Genomic DNA, 21,441 nt, shown 5'->3' with positions numbered 1-21,441 from the left:
TTATATTTTTAATGTACTAGATTTAATTAAATAATTAAGAAACAACCCAAATATCGACCCGTGCCTGATTCATGTCGGACCCTCCGTGCTTCGGCTGTGCCGTGCCCAGGCACGGAAATTCCCAAAAAACGCAGCCGCGACCCGCCTTCAACCCGTTCGTGCCGTGGCCGTGCCATCAGTATTATTCATCCGTGTCGTGTCATGTCCGTGCCGCCCGCCTTAACCCGGCCCGAATTGCCATCTCTATGCTCAACTGCTCACTCCATTGACTACAGAGCTAGTCCAACTAGACAAAAGAAGAGAGAAATAGTTTGGGCGGGTCCCTAAATATACGGGTTATTATCAAATCGGGCCATCTCCATTTTCATCAACTTCACCATCATCATTCTCCTTCCCCTCATTTCATTTCATCCCTCTTCTCCCACCACCATGTCCACCCCACCACCACCGCAACCACCGTCCGCCATTTTCACCACCACAGACCTCTTAACAGAAATCCTCTCCCACATCCCAACCAAACCCCTCCTCCGTCTCAAAACCGTCAACAAACAATTCAACAACGTCATCTCTTCCCCTTCCTTCACTCTCCTCCACACCTTACGCCGCCGTCATCCACCACCGTCATCCCTCCTCCTCATCTCCCCTACCCCAACCTTCATCCCTCTCCACCCGTCCACGTCATCACCTCCCCTACCCCACACCCTAACCCTGACCCCACCCATCCACTCCTCCAACGGCCTCCTCCTCTCCCTCTCCTCCCCTCACTTCACCGTCTCAAACCCGACAACCCTATCTTCCCTCCTCATCCCCTCCCCCACCCCCACCTCCACCTCCTCCGTCTCGCTCGCTTTTGACCCAGAACAGTCGCCTCATTTCTACCTCATCTGCCTCGTCAATACCTTTTTCCAAATATACGATTCAGTTTCGAAGATATGGACGGATAGCGGGGTACATTTGCCCGATGAGGTTCCGTTTGATGTTGATTTTCAGAGGGGTGTGTATTGGAAAGGGAGGATGTTTTGGTTGAGTCATACTGGATTGACTGTGTATTATGATTTTGATAAGAAATGTGTTGGGAGATTGATTTTGCCAAGGGTTTTCGACGAGGGAACGTATTTAGAACGGTTTAGGTACTTTGGAGAGTGTTGTGGGCATTTGCATTTGATTGAGATTAGGACTAATTGTGTTAGGGAATTTGATGTTTTGGAATTGGATGAGGGTTTGGATTGGTTTGTTAGGTTTCGGGTTGATCTTGATTTGGTTGGAGTTGGGTTTGAGGAGGATTTGTTTCAAGATGGGATTGATAGGTTTGGTAGGAGTTTGAGGTTTTATGCTTTTTCAATTCTTGCTGTTATTCGCGGTAGTGGTGGTGGTGAGGAGGAGGATGATGGTTGTGAGATTGTGTTGTCGATTCCTGGTAAAGTGATTTCTTATAGTTTTAAGAGTAAGGTTTCAAGGTTGTTGTGTAATGTGGTTGATGAGAGTGATAAATGGTTTCCGTTTCGTGGGTATAATGCTTTTCAGTTCATTGAGAGTCTTTATCCTCTTTGAGGTTACAATGTTGTTGATTTTCTGAAGTTGTGTAATGTGTTTGTGTTACTGATAATGATGAAAGTTAGCTTATGCCGAAAGCTACATTTGTTCAAATTCTCGAATTTATCTTAAATTTAATGAGAAATTTGTTCACAGTTGAGTTACTAATTTGGTTTTACTCTCATGGTTTGTTTGTCCAATTACAAAGGATGTTCATCCTGTCCTTGCTCCCTTCTCTTCCTTTCCTGTTCTCTTATATATATATTTTTTAGGTATGCAACTGGTCTGAGACGATTTCAAAGGATGATTTGTTTCAGCTAACCCCAAATCATTTTGTTGTTGCACTTGTTCATCCTTGTAATTGGATGAGAATCATGCCTTGACGTAAACGTAGTTGGAATTGATTGTTCAGAATGGATTACCCATTAATTGAAATTTGGCATAGTGTATACTGTATATCAGGAGCTTTGAGATTAGGAGTTGGATGAAGGAGAAAATTTGTATTTTTACACCTTCATCCTTCATCATGTCCTCTCTCCCTTTTCGTTTCTCTCGTTTATACTTCAGGTATGCAACCTGTATTGGACAATTTCAGAGGATGGTTTATGTCAGCCAACCTTAAATCATTCGGATTAAGGCAGTTGTGGCTGGAATTGTGTTATTATTGTCCTTGTGACTCGCCTTATTCCACACAAATAAAAAAAAAAGAAAGAAAAGAAAAACAACAAATATGACTGTGCGAATACGAGTCATAGCCTCATAGGATTGAGGTTAATGGGACTGGTCAGGCTTACACAATGGGGGGCGGGTCAATAGCCCTTTCTAGGTCTCACAAGTACTGCTCGGGTGCATGAGTGCTGCATTAGTATAGCAGGAGCCTGGTCTAGAAGTCTGGATTTAAAGAGACGCCAATAGCACCAATCGATATCTGTTACTCGGTTGTTCAATTATTTTGGAGACTCTTTGCTGGACTATGACTTCTTTGCTTGGCTACACTTGTATCAGGTTGATCACTTCATATTGTCGATAATCTCTTGCTGTGTGTATTCCGTTGGTCTAGAACAACATTGTCAGCTAATTGACCGTATTATGCATAAAACTTTTAAAAGGTGAAACCCATAATGCAGCAAACCAGAGATTTACTAGAGTATTCAGGATGGTACCATTTTAATCAGTGTTCCTTGCTGCATACCTGGTTGCTGATTAGCAGGGCAGTAACTAGGCACTGGAGGAAAGCAACGTAAGGAAGGTCGTGAACTGTGGAAGTCGCCAAGAAAGGTAAATCTTCTATTTAGCTTTGAAGTTTTAGACTATACTTTCGACACTTCCCAGTGGTTGCGTCTGTCTAACGCACCGATATTTCCATACACCAAGAAAGTAGTTGTGTTTTTACTTGTTCATCCTTGTAATTGAATGATCGAGAATACTACGGAGTATTAGATAAAATTTGGCGTTGTGTAAATCATGAGCTTAGAAATCAGGAATTGTGTTTTCTCTGTTTTCTGGTGCTGCGTGTTAGATTGGCGAACTAGGAATGTAATTAAGTAACTTAGATAAAGAAGCTAAATCACACAGTGTGTTTTTTATCGTGCTGCTGTTGCCTGTCAGGAACTTTCGTAATGTCACAGTTTCGTAATACCAGTAGGGGATTCAAAAGTTGAAGTTAGGGGCTGAACACTGGTCAGAATTTTAGATTGGCGAACCAGTACTGTAATAAAGTAAATTAGATGAAGAAGACAAATCAGACTATTTTTTTTTTCGCGCTGCTGTCAAGGACTTTGTGGGTGTGGGTGAAGGCTCTGCGATACGAAGTAGTGCGGAAGCTTAGCTATCAGAGTGAGAGGGTGCACTAAGTGATCAATTTTGAGGAAATTAAGGGCTCGTTTCGTAGAGAGTAGAACTGCAAACATATTAACGATTGAAGTAAGGTAGCTATAATGGCAGGGAGGAGGACATTTGCAGACATAATGACGAGTTGAGTCTTAACTGAGCCGGACTCAAGCTGCTCGCGATTTGTCTCGTCTCATTATCAATTACCAACCTTTCTAACAATGAAACGCCAACCCTAAATATAAATGGGGTAGTAAATTAAGCTTGTGCTCCCTCAGTCTTATCATTTGTTTATTTTTGATTAAAATAAACTCTCAAAGAATAAAAAAGATAAATATACGAATGAGATGGAGACACTAGACCTTAAAGCCACCCAATGCGAGGTGTTATTAAACAGAAGCCAATTCAACATCAATAATACGAGCTAGAAAATAAATTATATCCAACAACAAAATGATTGCGACCTCATGCCGTAGAAATCCTTGCTAGGATGTTGGCCGCTTGAAGTGTCATAGATGCCATCATTGACAAGGTCGATTTTTGTAGTCTGCATGTTGTAATTAGCTATTGGTTTTAGACCTGGCAAAAAGAAGAGGGTCAATTGTTAGATGACTAGTGGACCAAATTGAGTGTGAAGGATCAAATTGCCCATCAAATGCATTCCCGAATAGAAAGGTAAACAATTAACTAAGACGTCCAAAACGGAAAGTAAGTATGATTTTTCTGGTAATCTTGATTTGCTTTCTAACATTAACCCTGTCATTCTGAATCATTCTATCAGAAAACTCGAGTTAACGGAGAAATCAGATGAACTTCAACTGTTCCTAGTAACTAACTTTACCTAAAAGTAGTAGTAGGTTAGTTTCTGGTTAGCCCAGTTCAGGTTCTTGTCATTTCGGGGTTAGCTGTTACAGTTCTTGTCAAATGTCATTTTCTGGTTAATTCACTTTTAGGCCGCGTTGTTTCATATAGGTTCAATTTTGGGTTTGAGTCCATTTCAGGCTTTCAGCTACTGTTTCTTTTGTCTTGAGATCGGATCAATTTTACATGGTTTTAGATGTACACACACCTTACCGTGTCAAAATGCAGAAAGGCTATTTTGATCAGATCAGGGCCGTAATTTCAATGCCTGTATTAAACTGACCATATAATTCGTGTTGTATTGCAGTACTGGTGGTCGATGTTTGTCTGTAGAATACATAGACAGAGTTGGAGAGCTGGCAAAGAAGCATGGTTTGAAGCTTCATATTGACAGGGATCGCATTTTCATGCTGCAACTGTAAGTTGAAGCATTATATTGCCATCCATCTTTATTTATGCAATTCATTATTATGCTTTGAGCATCATGATTTATACTTAGAATTGTCAGTGTTTGAAACGCTATTTCTTACAAGAATCCCGCTTTCTTCCATTGTCAGGCACTTGCTGTTCCTGTAGATAGATTGGTTCAAGCAGCAGATTCAGTTTCGTTAATTATACTTCAGTTTTCATGGCGCTCAATCCCAAGTTTTCAATAATCAGAAAACCTTGTAACCAACCTTCTTACGAATAATTTTTAAGCAAATCAGCTTATTTAGAATCGGAAAGCTAATTAAACAATTTTACAGAAGTATCTGTTTATCTATACTGCGTTCTTAACGTGTTGCTCTTATTCATTGGTCAAAAGGTATGCTTGTCCAAAGGTTTGGGAGCGCCTGTCGGAACTGTCATTGTCGGGTCTGCAAATTTCATAACCAAGGCATTCTATATATTTGCCTGGTGTGGAATATTAGTAGTAAATCTTTCTTGCCTAGTGACATTTTTGTTATTTCTCGAATTTTTCAGGCAAAAATTCTCCAAAAAACTTTAGGCGGTGCTATGAGGCAGGTTGGGGTTCTATGTGCTGCTGCGCTTGTTGCAGTTAAAGAGAATGTGAAAAGGCTAGAGGATGATCATAAGCATGCTAAGCTTTTAGCAGGTAAATTTGGTAGACTATTACTGCGGTAGCTCCTATGTACTGCATGTCTGCACGTTGACACGACATTAAAACTTGCCCTTACAAACCTGTGCCTGTTACGTTCAGTCGAGTATCTCTGAAATACAAAACTTGTCTAACATCATTGCTTTAATTTAATTTATTAATTATGTGACAGTTGGGCTGAACAAAATTCAGGGGCTTCACGTCGATATTTCAGCAGTTGAGACTTGAGACCAATATTGTAAGTGTTCTTGAACCAATCAGTATCACTGATTCACTGAGATATCGTCTCTTCTTATGGAAGTTATTATGGCGTACATTTTCTCAGAACAGAGAATTTATTATTTCGCGGTGTGATTTTCATCTGTTACCAGGTCTATGTGAATATATGTAAGGATTCTAGCACAAATGCAGCTAAGCTATGCAAAACGTTGGACGAGCATGGTATCTTGGTCATGCCAGATGACAACTACAAGTGCGTATATTCCTTTCTTTCACTTTAGTTCCTATTTCGGAAATCTTGATTTATCAAGGAAACATATATTCAGTTGTGGACTTTTCAGACTCTATTAGTTTCCACGAATTAGTTCTCAAACTGTAGACGATGACTTCCCTTAGACCATTTTTTTTGACAAACCTGACAATTTTGAAATCGGCATTTAATTCATCATCTAAACAATGACACATCCCATAATATACAGAGTCAGACCAAGTGGAAACGAAAACTTTAGGGAGTACACGGTAAATACGGGTAGTTGGGTTGACCAAGATGAGACTTTCAAGGTGGTCATTGTCTCCGCTCGCAATCAAGAGGTAAGATTCGCAAGAAGCCACCATCGACATATGGAGTGCATACCATTGTGACGGTATAGGGCAAGGGCAGACCGTAGGAGGAGAGTGTAGAGAGTCCAGTTCGTATATACTGAAGGAGCCGTACTCGCCTTGGAGGATTAAGAGGCAATCATTGGCCTCGGCAAATAATGCATTGAATTTGGGGGATGAAATCTCGGTTAGAAAAGACTTGGAAACGCATTTGAAGCGAAAGAGGGATTAGCGGGTAATTTGGGGAGTATACATGATAATATTAATTCCATGGGAAGGCTAACTCTTGACGAACATGGTTGTAGGGTTTTGAAACTCGCATCCATTGAAAGGGTTGATCAGGGCAGAATTAAAGAGACGTAGAAGTTACGGAAATCTGTATAAATACAGTCCTTCTTGCTTCAGACCGCAAGTTCCGTTTGAAACAATAAGACCTCTCACAAGTGTGAAGCACATGGGTGGTGGGACACCCCATGTGCTTTCCCACTCACTCCCTAAATGGGTTTTTTGTAAGAGGAAACGGTATCCGTCTTACTATTTCAGACGGATCTTGCGGTCTGAAATAAGAATTTGTGGTATAAATAACAAAGAAAACTAAATAATATAAAGTATAAACTAAATAATTTTTGGATAATAGGGGTTATTTAGCAAATTAATTAGGGATTTAGGTTCCATTTCAAACTCTTTTGGCCCAATGAGTCCACGTCATCACTTTAATTTTTTTTTCCAGTTTTTATGTATAGCCGCTAAGGTTTAGCGGCTTGTATCCGTACCAATTTTATAGTACCTACTGCAAGTTTAGAAAAATACCGAACATGTAAAGCCGCTAAGATTCCTAGCGGCTCCACATTTTGTCATTTTCCAAACAGGTGAAGCCTGCAACTTTCAGTCAAAGTGTTATGTAAAGAGGCAAAGACGGGTTTCATGCCAACAAAAAGAAAATTGCAGTTGGTACTACAAAAACAAGCCGCTAGAGACTTTAGCGGCTTTACATAAAAACTTGAAAAAAAATAAAAGTGATGGCGTGGACCAATTGGGCCAAAATAGTTTGAAATAGACCATAAATCTCTAATTAATTTGCTAAATAACCCCTATTATCCAAAAAAATCAACTAAATAATTTGCATATATAATCCTATAAGGATATTTTATTTGCCTTATTTATGTAAAAGATAAACAATAATTGATGTTTAATATTGTACCTATGATTAATATCGGTATTTATGGCATGACATTAATTAAGGGTGTGTTTGGATTGACTGATTTGGAGGGAAAAGAAAGGGAGGGAGAGTAAGGGATTTAAAATCCCTTATTTGGATAGCAAATGAGGGTGGAGGGAAACGGAGGGGGAGAGATTTGGAGGGATTCAATTTCCCTCCTCCAAGGCTAATCAAAATCTCTCCACAATGGGCAAGATTTGGAGGGAAATTGTATCCAAATAACCACACTTCATTCCCACTCCCCTTCCCTTCTCTCCCTTTCCCTTCCCTCCTTCCCCCTCCCCTTCCTTTCCCTCCACATTTACTATCCAAACACACCCTAAGTGACAATATTGCTCATATATAGACGACCGAGAAAAATTGATCAGTAGATAAAGATGTGGACAGATACGGGGTCGCTCGCTCGCTTTCGACCCGAAACGGTCGCCTCATTTCTACCTCGTCAATACCTTTTTCCAATTATATGACTCAGTTTCGAAGATATGGACAGATACCGGGGTACATTTGCCCGATGAGGTTCCGTTTTGGAATTGGATGAGGGTTTGGATTGGTTTGTTAGGTTTCGGGTTGATCTTGATTTGGTTGGGGTTGGGTTTGAGGAGGATTTGTTTCAAGATGGGATTGATAGGTTTGGGAGGAGTTTGAGGTTTTATGCTTTTTCTATTCTTGCTGTTATTCGCGATGGTGAGGATGGTGATGATGGTTGTGAGATTGTGTTGTCGATTCCTGGTAAAGTGATTTCTTATAGTTTTAAGAGTAAGGTTTCAAGATTGCTGTGTAATGTGGTTGATGAGAGTGATAAATGGTTTCCGTTTCGTGGGTATAATGCTTTTCAGTTTATTGAGAGTCTTTATCCTCTTTGAGGTTACAATGTTGTTGATTTTCTCAAAGATACGACGGCCACGGCCCACGCGGTTGATGGTCTGTAACGCTATACGCCTAGTGGCTACTTGTTTCAAGGTCTGGACACATCATCATTAAAATTGTCGAGCTTGTTGTCACGAGTCTTACGAGCCAAATACTGCAATAATAGATGCGATATAGATATATTTCAAGTTGGATGGACTGTGTATTATGATTTGGATAGGAAATGTGTTGGGAGATTGATTTTGCCAAGGGTTTTCGACGAGGGAACGTATTTAGAACGGTTTAGGTACTTTGGGGAGTGTTGTGGGCATTTGCATTTGATTGGGATTAGGACTAATTGTGGTAAGGAATTTGATGTTTTGGAATTGGATGAGGGTTTGGATTGGTTTCGCGTTGATCTTGATTTGGTTGGGGTTGGGTTTGAGGAGGATTTGTTTCAAGATGGGATTGATAGGTTTGGGAGGAGTTTGAGGTTTTATGCTTTTTCAATTCTTGCTGTTATTCGCGGTGGGAATGATGGTTGTGAGATTGTGTTGTCGATTCCTGGTAAAGTGATTTCTTATAGTTTTAAGAGTAAGGTTTCAAGGTTGTTGTGTAATGTGGTTGATGAGAGTGATAAATGGTTTCCGTTTCGTGGGTATAATGCTTTTCAGAGATTTACTAGAGTATTAGTTAAGGTACAATCTTAACCAGTGTTCCTTCCTGCATACCTGGTTGGTGATTAGCAGGGCAGTAACTAGGCACTGGAGGAAAGCAACGTAAGGAAGGTCGTGAATTGTGGAAGTCGCCAAGAAAGGTAAATCTTCTATTTAGCTTTGATGTTTTAGACTATACTTTCGACACTTCCCAGTGGTTGCGTCTGTCTAACGCACCGATATTTCCATACGACATGACACTTCATTAATGCCTAGATAAAATTTGAAGTTTTATCGCGCTGCTGTCGCCTGTCAGGAACTTTATACCAGTAGGGGATTCAAAAATTGAAGTTAGGGCTGAACACTGGTCAGAATTTCAGATTGCCGAACTAATAATGCAATAAAGTAACTTAAATAAAGAAATAAACATACAGAGTTTTTTTTATCACCCTGTTGGACTTTCGTAATATCACAGTTTCGTAATAGCAGTAGGGTAAATTGATTAAAATACCCTCACGAAGAATAAAATAGATAAATATATGAATGAGATGGAGACCCTAGAACTTAAAGCCACCCAATTCGAGGTGTTATTAAACTGAAGCCAATTCAACATCAATAATACGAACTAGAAAATAAATTATATCTGATGGGGCATATTCTGCACCGCTGACCAAGTCAACATATTGAGCAAGGTCAAAGATGTCCACAGCAAGTCAACGACTTAGACAGCCTAGCCGATGCGGCCCATCGGCCTGCCAACCGGTCCCGGCATGACAACTCGCCAAATAGGGATACATATCCGCGTACTCATATCCAAGACCCCTCGGCGGGTCACCGGGGCCCGCCGGCCGACCACAGTCCCTCGGCCGAGGGGTAGATCAGTCTTTCCACCTGCTAGCCACTTGGCCACTTGGCCACTACGTGACAAAAGGTGAAGTCTATAAATACTCCTCAACCTTCATTGAGGAAAGGATCCCATCCAATCCAGAAATACACAACTTAACCTAAATACACTATTCACCTGGTATAATCTTCCTTATCTCTCTACAATACATTCCTAGCCAATTAGCATACAACTTATACATATTAAGTTTATGACTTGGCGTCGGAGTGAGTACGCTTGGCACAAAGCCAAGCCCTCGCCTGCGTTCATTGTTGCGGTGGGCCGAGAGGAACGATTAAGACCAAGGGAGAATCCAACTCGAGACATCATTCAACAAGCCACGGTGGTAACTATACTTGCTCGGAATTACACCCGAACAATTGGCGCCGTCTCGGGGGAAGACACTAGAAGCTAGTCACATTCATTCCCAAACAAAAAAAAAAAAAAAAAACAAAAACCCACCCAAAAAGCTGAGAAGATGTCGAAACAACAAGACGCAGTCGTGACCGACGAAACCGCGTTCCAACAAGATGATACCTTCAACAATTCTCGAGTCGTGCGGCCCTCCACCGGCATGGGGTAATCCAACCGGAGTTCGGGATGCCAATAATACCGGACACGCCGCGCCACCAACCAGGTCACCATCATGGGGCATGTGGTTGACATAGCAAAGCCGAAAATGGTCCCGGACCTAATTAGTAATACGTCTGCTCACACTATCACGCCGACAAGAGCGGCGGAAACTCGTCCCAAAAGACCGGGGCCCAAAATGTGACTCCGAGAAATTTGAACGGAGCACTAGGAGAAGCGACCCAAAAAGTCGCGGGAGCCCAAAGTGGGCGTGGTAGACCTAAGTCCTTCCCGTACTCGTGGGAGGACAGCGTCCCCGCAACACGAACGAGGCATACCCCAAAGGAGCCGGAGGAGTCCGACTCGGCGAGTTGGAGAAGAAGTCCAAGTCGAAGAAGGAGCCCCTCCCGCTACGAGGAGAGGAGCCGGGTTAGGAATGCGAGGAGCCGATCGCCACGTGCCATCCGGCATGTGATCGACGACCCCTCGCCGCCTCGTCCTAGAAGTCCAGTGCCAACTAAGCTCAAGTTGCGCCCATATCATACAAAGGGGAAGGCGATCCACCACCACGCCGAGGCTTTCGAGTCTCACATGTCGGTATGGGAGCAAATTTGACGAAAGTGTGGTGCCGAGTTTTCCCAACAACGTTGCATGGGATGGCTCAAAGTTGGTACAAGGGGCTTCCCGACGGCTCGGTGTACTACTACGCCGACCTAAGGGACGCCTTTTTAGCCCAAACTCTTTGCAACAAGAGAAGGGCCGTGGAGACATCGGACCTCCTAACTATCAAACAGAGAGGGGGCGAGTCTCTACGAAGCTACATGAAGAGGTTCGACGGAAAGGTCCAACAGATTCGAGAGATTAATCCGAATCGCGCGGCCTTCGCGGCGATGAAGGGCCTCCCGAAGGGAGATTTGAAAAATGAGCTCATCAAGTGCGGAGGCCTGGGCTTGATGCCGCCAGAAAATGGCCGACCGTGCCATCAAAGTAGAAGACTATCACAAGACGTGGTTAGGCCCCAACGAGGCCGAGCACTCAGAAAAGAAGAGCCGCCGGGAGGGCAACCCCGATGAAAGACGCCGTGACAATAATAGGTCACGGTCGACAAATCCGCCAGAGACAGACTCGACGGGCGCCGGGGAGTTCGGGAGCGTACTACAAAAACGGTGCGGCGATCACACCCCCTAGTCGTGTCGGCCGCCGAGGTATTCGCTCCGAGCAAGAGCGAAGGCCGAAGGGGAAAGGCCCCTAGGCCGAGGAGTGACGGTGACACGAGCCAATCACGTGAGTACCACGGCCACACCGGACACTTAACCAACGATCGCCGACATCCGAAGGACGCCATTGAAGAGCCGATCCTAAGGGGAGCCTCGACAAGTATGTCGCCAAAGGCCGAAACCGAATGCGGCGGTCAAAATGAAGAAATCCGTCTTTGAACGGATAGGAGTAATCCATGTTGTCATCGGAGGCAACGGAACGATGGGTCCGCTCATGGACACAAACGACAATCGAATGAGCCATGTCGGTAGTCAACTTTGTGCCCAACACAAACCACCCCGCTCCCAAAATCCCCGATATGACTATCGGACAAAGGACTACGAGGGAGTCATTGCTCCTCACAACGACCCACTCACAATCCACCCGGACATAGCCAACCATTTGGTGAAGAGGTGCCTAATCGACACGGCGCCTACACGAACATTATGTACGAGAATGCTTTCTCGGCCTCGGTGCGAGAGTCGAAGATTTGAACCCCGCACCAACCCGCCGTACATGCCTTTTCTCGGGTCGGCCTGGTACCCACAGGGTCGGTCGACTGCCGTGGGTTCGGCGAGGGAACTGCGGCCAGAACGTTATGTCGATTTTATAGTCATCAACCGCACATCCGCCCACGACGTTCTCATAGGCCGGGTCACTTTGAGTGAAACCCAAGCCGTAATATCCGTCCGGGCCTTGACATTAATATACGTCTCGGGCCGGGGGGAGGCTCATAAACTCACCTCGAAGAACGAGAAGGATCCCGGCGTATGGGAGATACACACTAACGGCCCTTCCACGACGGATAGCTCGAAAGCCAGCGTCGTTATCATTAGCCCGAACGGAGATGTGTTTGAGCACGCCTTGGAGCTCACCTCCTCGACCTCGGACAACGAATGCAAGTACGAGGCAATGATAACCGAGTCGCTAGCGAATCCGCCGGGCGCGAACACGTCGTGGTAAAAATGACTCGCTCTCATTGACCAACCAGATCAAAGGAGAATACGGGGCTCGGGACTATAAGACGACGAGGTATCTAGAGAGGGTGAGAGCCGGCGCTTCAAAATTAAAATCCTTCCGGATCTGACACTCCCAGTGCCCGAGCACGACCGAACCATTAGCATGGTCGAAGGAGCAGAGACCGAAGAGGTGGAGATTGACCCAGCCGCACCGTAACCGCTTGGTACCAACCTGGAGCCAAAATTCGAGCCAAACTCCCGGACTCGCTAAGGAAAAACAAAGACGTCTTCGCCTACTCGGCCGAGAGATGCCGGGTGTGGCCGGAGGTGATTATTCACAAGCTGAACGTCCTCCCCACCGCTCGCCCTGTCAAGCAAAGAATGAGGAACTCCTCATCCGAGAAAGACGAGGCCATCAAAGCCGAGGTAGACAAACTACTTACGGCGGGCTTTATTATGCCTTGCACCTACCCTAATGGTTAGCCAATGTTGTGATGGTAAAGAAGTCATCGGGGGCATGGAGAATGTGTGTAGACTTTACCCAACTTAATAAAGCATGCCCCAAAGATTGTTACCCTCCGCGGATAGACAAATTTAATCGATGCCACGGCGAGGCTACACCATCCGAGCCCGCTAGACGCCTTCTCGGGATATCACCAGGTTTTCATGGTCGAGGAAGACATGCCCAAATGCGCATTCATCACCGCTAACGGCACATACATGTACAAAATGATGCCGTTCGGTTTGAAAAACGCCAGCGCAACGTATATCAAGGTCGGTGGACAAAGTGTTCCAAAATCAAAAAGGGCGAAACATTGAGGCCTACGTCGACGATGCTATTGTAAAAAGCAAGTCCGACAAAGAGCACCGGCCGATTTACACGAAACATTTTGTTCACTAAGGAAGTACAAGATGAAGCTCAACCCAATGAAATGCAACTTGTGTCCCGGCGGGTAAATTTCTCGGTGTACTTGTCGGTGCGAGGCATCGATGCAAATCCGGACAAAGTCCAAGCAATCTTAGACCTCACCGAGCCAAGGAATCGAAAAGAGGTTATGATGATGGGAAGAATGGCGGCTCTCGCCCGTTTCATCTCTCGGTCAACCGACAAGAGCACCCCATTCTTCAAAGTTTTGAAAGGGAATAAAGACTTGGTGGGGAGGAGCGAGCACGGCCTTGGCGATTGAAAGCTCATCTTCGACTCTCCCAACTCTGTCCAGCCGTCTTTGGGGAGACGCTATACCTATACATAGCGATTACCTCGGCCCACGGTCGGTGCGGTGATCATCGAGGGAAGAAGACAAACAAAGAACACCCAATCTACTTTGTCGACCATACACTGCGCCCGCCGAGAGAAATTACCCACTAATCGAAAAAGCGGCCTTCGGCGTAAATCGTTGCCACGAGGAAGTTAAAACCCTACTTCGACGCGCATCCCGTGACCGGTCCTAACCGACCGGTTAGAGAGAAAGCTTTGGAAAAATTCGAGCAATCCTAAGGCTCATCAAGTGGGCGGTGGAACTCTCCGGCTTCGGCATTCAATACAAACCAAGACCTTCGATAAAGGGGCAAGCACTTGCAGATTTCCTGGCCGAATGCACGTATCAAGAAGAGCCAAACCCAGGCGTATGGGAGGTCTACACCGACGGCTCCTCCACGACGAACACTCGAGCCGGCATCCTCATCATCAGCCCAAACGGGGACGAGTTCGAGTACGCCTTGAAATTCACCTTCTCGGCCTCGAACAACGAATCCGAATACGAGGCGGTGATAACCGGGTCGAGCTAGCTAGGGTCGCGAGCAGAGCACATTGTGTTGAAGATGCAGACTCACCGTTGGTTACTAACCAAATCAGAGGGGAGTTTGAGGCTCGGGACGACGGAATGGTAAGGTACCTAGAAAGGGTAAAGGCCGACATAGCGAAATTGAAGTCTTTCCAAATCCAATGCGTTCCCGGATCCGAGAACAACCGGCCGACGCTCTCTCCAAACTTGCCACTCAACCATCAAGAACGTCACCAACCGTCTTTGGTAGATATCCGGAATGCGAAGAGCATCACCGAGACCGACGGCATGGTGGGCAACGTAGAGGCCGAGACAACGTGGATGACTCCGATAATGAAATACAAACTTACGGTGAATTACGGAGGGCGCAATCCCTCGGCCAAAATGAAACGGATCGCGCTGGTACTTAGTGTTCGAAGGAGAACTGCGTACGAAGGTCCGTAATAAGACCACTTTTGAAGTGTGTCGGTCACCACCACGCAGAGCGAGCATCGACAGAGATTCACGAAGGCATCTGTGGACACCACATAGGGGCAAGAACGCTAGCCCACAAAGCTCTACGAGCCGGCTACTTCGGCCCACCATGCTTCAAGATTCCGAGCAAAGACCAAGAAGTGCACGAATCGTCGGATGCATGCCCCGTGTACACGCTCCCTCTAGGGACCTACAACCGGTGCTCGGCCCTCTTCCTTCGCACGATGGGGATGGACATGCTAGGGCCATTCCCAACACCTCCGGGAGGAAGGAAGTTCTTGATCGTCGTTGATTACTTCACCAAATGGGTTGAAGGCCGTAGCGATGCGGCGAAGACCACACGCGCCGTCGAAAGGTAATGCTGGGAAAATGTTATAACTCGTTTCGGATTACCCCAAGTTATAGTATTTGACCACGGCCGAGAGTTCGGAGTGACACGATAATGAATTGGTTAGAAGAGCTTGGTATCAAGTTTGCATACTCCTCCGTCTGCCACCCACGAGCAACGGACAAAGTGAGGCGGCCAACAAAACGATCCTCAACGGTGCGAAGAAGACAGTCGAAGACCTTAAGGGAAGGTGGGCCGATGAACTACCCGGCGTCCTATGGTCCCTTCGAACCACGGAGAAAGAAGCAACGGGGTACACCCCTTTCCACCTAGTCTACGGTTCCGAAGCGCCCCTACTGGATTGAAGCAACGGTGCCAACATTCGAACGGCTACCTTGACCCGATTGAAAACGAGGATGGCACAAAGCTTCCTTAGACACTGGTCGAAGAAAGCCGAGATACGAAACGCCTCAACTTGGCGGTATATCGAGCCGGATGAAAAGAGCCTACAACAGAAGAGTCCACAAGAGGGATTTAAAAGTGGGAGACCTAGTCCTAAGGAAGTCACCGCCACCAACAAAGGAAATATTCATGGTAAATCGACGGCCAATCGGGAGGGTCCCTACAAGGTGATTGAAGAGATGAGACCGGTACATACCGGTGACAGGACATGGGAGGTGTGCCTTTGATGAGCCATTGGAACACCGACAACTTGAGGAAATACTTTGTATAGCGGCGGAGGTGTCCAAACCCATTGTGGACACCCCAACGCATGATCATAGCAAACGAATGAATCACCCAACTTTTCCGTCGAAGTGTTTGTCACTCAAAGAGAAGAATCGCTCCGAGCCATTAACTAACCCCGATTACCTCGGCCTCGGTAGAGAGCGACGGGGACACAATGACCGGTACACTAGAAGAATCGCTATCGAGCCATAACCCCGATTACCTCGGCCCTAGCTGTAACACCCCGGTTTATAAAAGAAGTCCTCGTCAAGACATTCTCTAATAAAACGGACTGTTACCATCTCGGTTTCCCGAGGTAGTGAATAACAAATTAAACTCCAGGGCAATTATATAATATTTTAACTTAATTATTACAAACCTCTTTTCAACTTGATTACAAGAACTGACATAAATAAAAGTGAAAGTCTTCTAGGTGATGATCTAGCCACTAAGTCGTCTGATCCAATGTCTCACGCCCATCAAGCTCCCGTCCTATCTCTTAAACCTGTCAAGTCTGCTCCCCATAAAACGGATCATCACAGGTGTTCACGAATACACAGGGTCAACCACGAGGTTGAGTAGGGAAAACATAATAAGTACGACAACAAAATACATAACTCCATTTCCAATTCGTCACATACTCCACCTCTCCATATCACAGACCCTGAATAACCTCCCCACCATATCAATAACTTCCACACCGTATCAATAACTTCCACACCGTATCAATAACTTCCACACCATATCAATAACTTCCGCACCATGTCACAGACCCTGAATATCACAGACCCTGAATATCACAGACCCTGAATATCACAGACCCTGAATATCACAGCCCCTGAATATCACAGACCCTGAATAATCTCTGTTCCATATCACAGACCCTGAATAATCTCCACACCGTCTCATATCACCACATGATAGGATATGCATAACATAACAAAATTAATCAACATTATAAATAATATCACATGCCGTTTACGAAGTGAAATATAAATCGAATCTCCTTATTCCCCGTCTCCAATGCATATGAACGCCCAAGAGATTTAATGCAACGCAATATGTAAATAAGTCGCTGAACTGATAAATCATAAAGTCATGCCAGTTACCCGATGTTGTGATATCTTACTCAATACGATCAAATCGGCCAATCACCTTTCCCAATATAAATGATAATATAAATCAACCACCACGAATTCAGCCAACACAATTCAACAATAACGATAATAGGACAAGTGTATTTCCCCTACCTCAAGTGCCAGCAATTCCGATTAAGCAGTTAAGCCGTCCAGAAATAAAGCAATGAATTGGATTATCGATCCATCACGAATCCGCCACCTAAAAACAATTATAATATTTATAATTACCGACTACTAAATATAGAGATCTCTCAATTAGAAGTCTTCCCGAAATACAATCCCGACACCAACCTATGCCCGGCTGATAATTAAAGTAACCCAATTAGTATTCGACTCAACTTCCCAAAATAGACAATTATTAAAGTATAATTTCTTAAAATGGAAACTTCCCGATATAGTAACTTTTCCATTAATCCGTCTTTAATTAATTAATTATTATTAATTATTATTTTATTTCAAATAACTCGGGACTAAACCAAATGATAATTAGAGGATTAAACGAATTGTGCGATTTAATAAAACCCGAGTCAATCATTGAACAACTCAACAATCCCGACTCAAAACCCATCTTTAATTAATTTAATATCTCGGGAATTACACTAACTTAATTATTTGAATGGCTCGGGGATTAAATTAACTAACTAATATGATAAATGAAAGATTAACGAATTTAAACGATTAAGAAAACCCGCATTAAATATAAAAACAACTCGAGAGACCCGACCCTACACTCCCGCATTCACTCTCGCCCAAACACACCTCCCGTCGCCTGAACCACCGTGACCACCACCACACCTGCTGCCCACCTTGACCCCACCTCAAACAACCACCACCAGCCTGGTCGACTGCCGCCGGCGAGTCGAACCAGGGCTGGCAACAGGCGTGGTTCGCCACCACGGCTCACCCAACACCTCTAACCCTCACCTTACAACCACCGCAACACTCCCCTATCTACTGCCCAACCACCACCACCGAGCTCACCGTCAGACAACGAACACAGGCACCATGGCACCACCGTTTCGACCTCCCCCGAGTCAACGGTGGCGCCACCCCACCCCTAACCACCTGACTCGCCTGAAACTCACTACATAAACCCATTTCTTCCACCTTGTCGACAATACCTACTGCCACCATTTCAACCACTCAAAACCACCATGAACACCACCACTACAATCGTCACTAACCACTCTACTCCCTCACCCTGCTAACAACCACCATTAACATCTCCCTAAGCCACGAAACACTACTCAAAACCTCGACATAAAATGAAAACAGAGGAAAAGAGGTTGCTCATACCTTGTTCCGCCACCAGAAGAGCCACCTAAAGCCGCCTATGAACGTCGACATGCTTCCCTAGCTCTTCCTTCTTTGCACCACCAACGCTCATGCTCTCTCTCTCTCTCTCGTTTTGCGCAGATGGGTGTGTAAAAACATGGAGGAAAAGGGTGGGGTTGCCGGGTTTAAAGGAAGAAGAGGAGTATGGGTTGTATAGGAGTTGGTGTAGGCGTGGGGTATGGGTGGTATAAAATAATCAAGCATGCCTTTGCTTGTCCCATGGGCACGAAACACTACCACAATACGGTTTCCCATAATTATTTTGGGTCCGATGTTTAATTATTTAATTTACCTTTCGAATCCTTATAAACCCGTCTTAATTAACTTAGCTCCATACGACGCGAGTTAAATAAAATAACTTATCATAATTATTGACTCAACAATTTACCCGACCTAATTAATATTATAAAATGTATAATAATTAATATATAATAGTATCCGTTTAATTATATCCGTTTAATTCAATAATATCCGTTTAATTAATTATATAAAAATACGGGGTATTACAGTCTTCCCCCCTTAAAATGAACTTCGTCCCGAAGTTCGCTCCCATACTCAACAACAGCAAGGTATTGTATATCGTCCCTACGGACGTCACGCATTTCTAACACGGTTAACACACGCTTTTGACACCTTAATCAAACATACAAATACGGAATATTACATTCTGCCCTCCTAAAAAATAAACTTCGTCCCGAAGTTTAACTCATCACTACTTAACCAACTAATTAAAATTAATAACTACCTGAGAACACAATTGTATAACAACTAAATAATCACCTGAGAACACCGTCATCTTTTCATCTCAATTCCGATCTCAAACTCAGCATAAACTCATTAACCATGGTCGCACTGGACCGAAAACATAACTCCCGTAATCATCACTCGGCTCATAGGCCACTCATAACTCATTACCAATGGTTTATTCACACTCTCCTTTTTCACATCAACCAACTAACCGAAGTAGGAACAAAGCATATAGAACTCATTTGCATAGGTACCCCACAACTAAACATCAACTTGATCAACTATAATCTACAAACAACTGCAAATTAAGCATCAAGATTTTACAATCCTACCCAACTAAAAGCATGGTTACGTCCCCGTAACCTTCATTATTATAACAACGTCCTCAAATTACTGCTAACAACTTAAAAATGATAAAAGGTTCTCTACTTTCGCTTAAGTTAACTAGTCCTTACCAAGGACAATCTATATGCAAGCTCTCTCAAGGAAGCTACCGTTACCCGTACAAATCATTAGTAATCATTCGTCTCACCAATCCTTGTAATCTCCTACTTTAGAAACCCCGGGGAATCCATCAACATGCGAAAAGAATTATGGTCAACACTTTGATAACTCGATTTATGAAAAATTATAACCTAATAGGTCCAATCTGACTTTCCTTTGCTTAATTGTACGGATTTAGGTCAAGACACAGAATCACCAATAGAAATGAAGACAACCAGTTTCGCAGTACTTATCGTGTCAGAAATATTTTCAATTCTTTTAACAAAGGGTTTAGGAATTATTCACGAATGACGAATGCGCCTTGATTGAAAAATTCTACAAACATATTGGTCGAGTCAAACAAGCGAGTAACCTCGATATTGGGAAGTTAACATACAAGACTATCATGCATAAAATTTCGTTATTGGTATTAAATATGTTTAACTGCACCCAACACAATGACATGCAAGGTTAATGTATTTATCGACACCAATTTTTTTACCATTATTCGTTATCTGTCATGCTAATATCAACTTACCATGTTAACACGTAACTCATTTAAATCACCAAATCACATTTCCCGTTTCGACATTCGTAACCAACCACAATCCACCAATTCGCTACATGGACGAACAACATGACTAACTTGACCCACCACTTGTGACTCCGTTCTACTTTCATTACTCCGGACTTAGCAACGATCATGAAACCATTCGACCGGACACTTGCTTTGGAACTCTCTTTCCGAATTTATACTTACATGACAAAGTTTAACTTCATTTTCAAAACCTTTACTTTCATATTGGACGGTGATCAAATTCTTAATATACTTCGTATAACATAGCCGTCTATAGAATTCCTTTACAACTTACTACGAGACTCAAACTCAGGTAGCTTAATTCAATTCCTTCCAACAAAACAAGCTTGGGCGTCGACTCATATATTATAATCTTACAGTTTCAACTTATTCATTTCAAATCCTATCTTTACTAATGAGCGACTATTACCTCAATCATCAGGATTTTAGTTGCACTTCTTTACTCAGTTATATTCACGACTCAATTAAGCGTAACTATAACAACTATCATTTAAACCAATGTGTGTCATGTGAATCATAAAAGGGTTATCCCATTATAGTATTGCCAACCTAGTTATCATGAACAATCTTTATTAGAATATAATTAATAGTGATGACTCCAGAATCTAGATATACCAATCGTCGTATTATATCAACAATTTCCTTTATATCATACTCCTACAATTGCAAGAATCTCTTTAGCATTTTATGACGATCTAATGACGATCATTTCCAATACGAAATAACACACTGTTTATTATCGCGTCACAGGTTTAGGTTCAATTGAAATCATTTATTGCGATGAAGATAATAATTATAACTATGGGCGCACAACCCATATGGAAGACTTCAGAACTCAGATGACACTCTACACGTGTGATCATTTAGACACAATCGTTACTACCATCCCTGTGTAAACTTTTACACATAATTATTGTAATTATTCATGTGAGTATATTAGCACAATTAAATTACTTTTAATACCATCAACTTTACCAAATTATTTTAATATCATCGACTTTACCAAGATATGACAACATAGTTTTATATTTATATGTATCCGACCACCCTGCAATTATGATGAGCACTCAGAGGTATCACCACGTGTCAAATGTATATTAATATGTGTAAACAACTGGACTCGTATAAACATTTCACCCTCGATTAAGAATCAATTTAAACTATTCAATTTCACTCATACTATCATGCCAACAATATTATCAACTAAACTTCAATTTTTATCACTGGTTGGGATACGTAACTATTGTACATGCCTGCTACTATCGTTATATAAAGACATTATAAATTCATATTAT

At 43.4% G+C, this 21,441-nt stretch overlaps 1 protein-coding gene across 6 annotated transcripts; it reads left to right on the top strand.

Moving 5' to 3' along the window:
- Positions 1–308: 308 nt before the first annotated feature.
- LOC141647175 (putative low-specificity L-threonine aldolase 2) lies at positions 309–21,154 on the top strand. Of its 6 annotated transcripts, none has more exons than XR_012545679.1 (7): positions 309–2,811; positions 4,532–4,642; positions 4,782–5,320; positions 5,496–5,561; positions 5,695–5,795; positions 8,957–9,024; positions 20,897–21,154. XR_012545679.1 is itself a non-coding variant. In XM_074455268.1 (7 exons), exons 3-5 carry the CDS (start codon positions 5,032–5,034, stop codon positions 5,549–5,551), a joined length of 237 nt encoding a protein of 78 aa, XP_074311369.1. In that variant the 5' UTR covers positions 324–2,811; positions 4,532–4,642; positions 4,782–5,031; the 3' UTR covers positions 5,552–5,561; positions 5,695–5,795; positions 8,957–9,263. The 6 variants fall into 6 exon arrangements, 1 of the variants encoding a protein (XP_074311369.1); XR_012545683.1 differs by lacking the exon at positions 20,897–21,154 and having other exon boundaries at positions 310–2,538; positions 2,643–2,811; positions 8,957–9,272; XR_012545682.1 differs by lacking the exon at positions 20,897–21,154 and having other exon boundaries at positions 310–2,642; positions 2,744–2,811; positions 8,957–9,272.
- The last annotated feature ends 287 nt before the right edge of the window (positions 21,155–21,441 follow it).

Source organism: Silene latifolia, chromosome 3, assembly GCF_048544455.1.
Source record: "Silene latifolia isolate original U9 population chromosome 3, ASM4854445v1, whole genome shotgun sequence".
In the NCBI taxonomy this organism is placed as follows: Eukaryota; Viridiplantae; Streptophyta; class Magnoliopsida; order Caryophyllales; family Caryophyllaceae; genus Silene; species Silene latifolia.
The sequence above is the reverse complement of the archived record's forward strand: the minus strand, read 5'-3'. Positions and strand labels throughout refer to the sequence as shown.

Excerpts from the sequence above, each read along its gene's own strand:
- LOC141647175 (XM_074455268.1), top strand. The coding sequence starts at position 5,032 with ATGCTTGTCCAAAGGTTTGGGAGCGCCTGTCGGAACTGTCATTGTCGG. Across the intron at positions 5,080-5,187 it reads GTCGGAACTGTCATTGTCGG|GCAAAAATTCTCCAAAAAAC; the intron begins GTCTGCAAATTT and ends CGAATTTTTCAG. Across the intron at positions 5,321-5,495 it reads GCATGCTAAGCTTTTAGCAG|TTGGGCTGAACAAAATTCAG; the intron begins GTAAATTTGGTA and ends ATTATGTGACAG.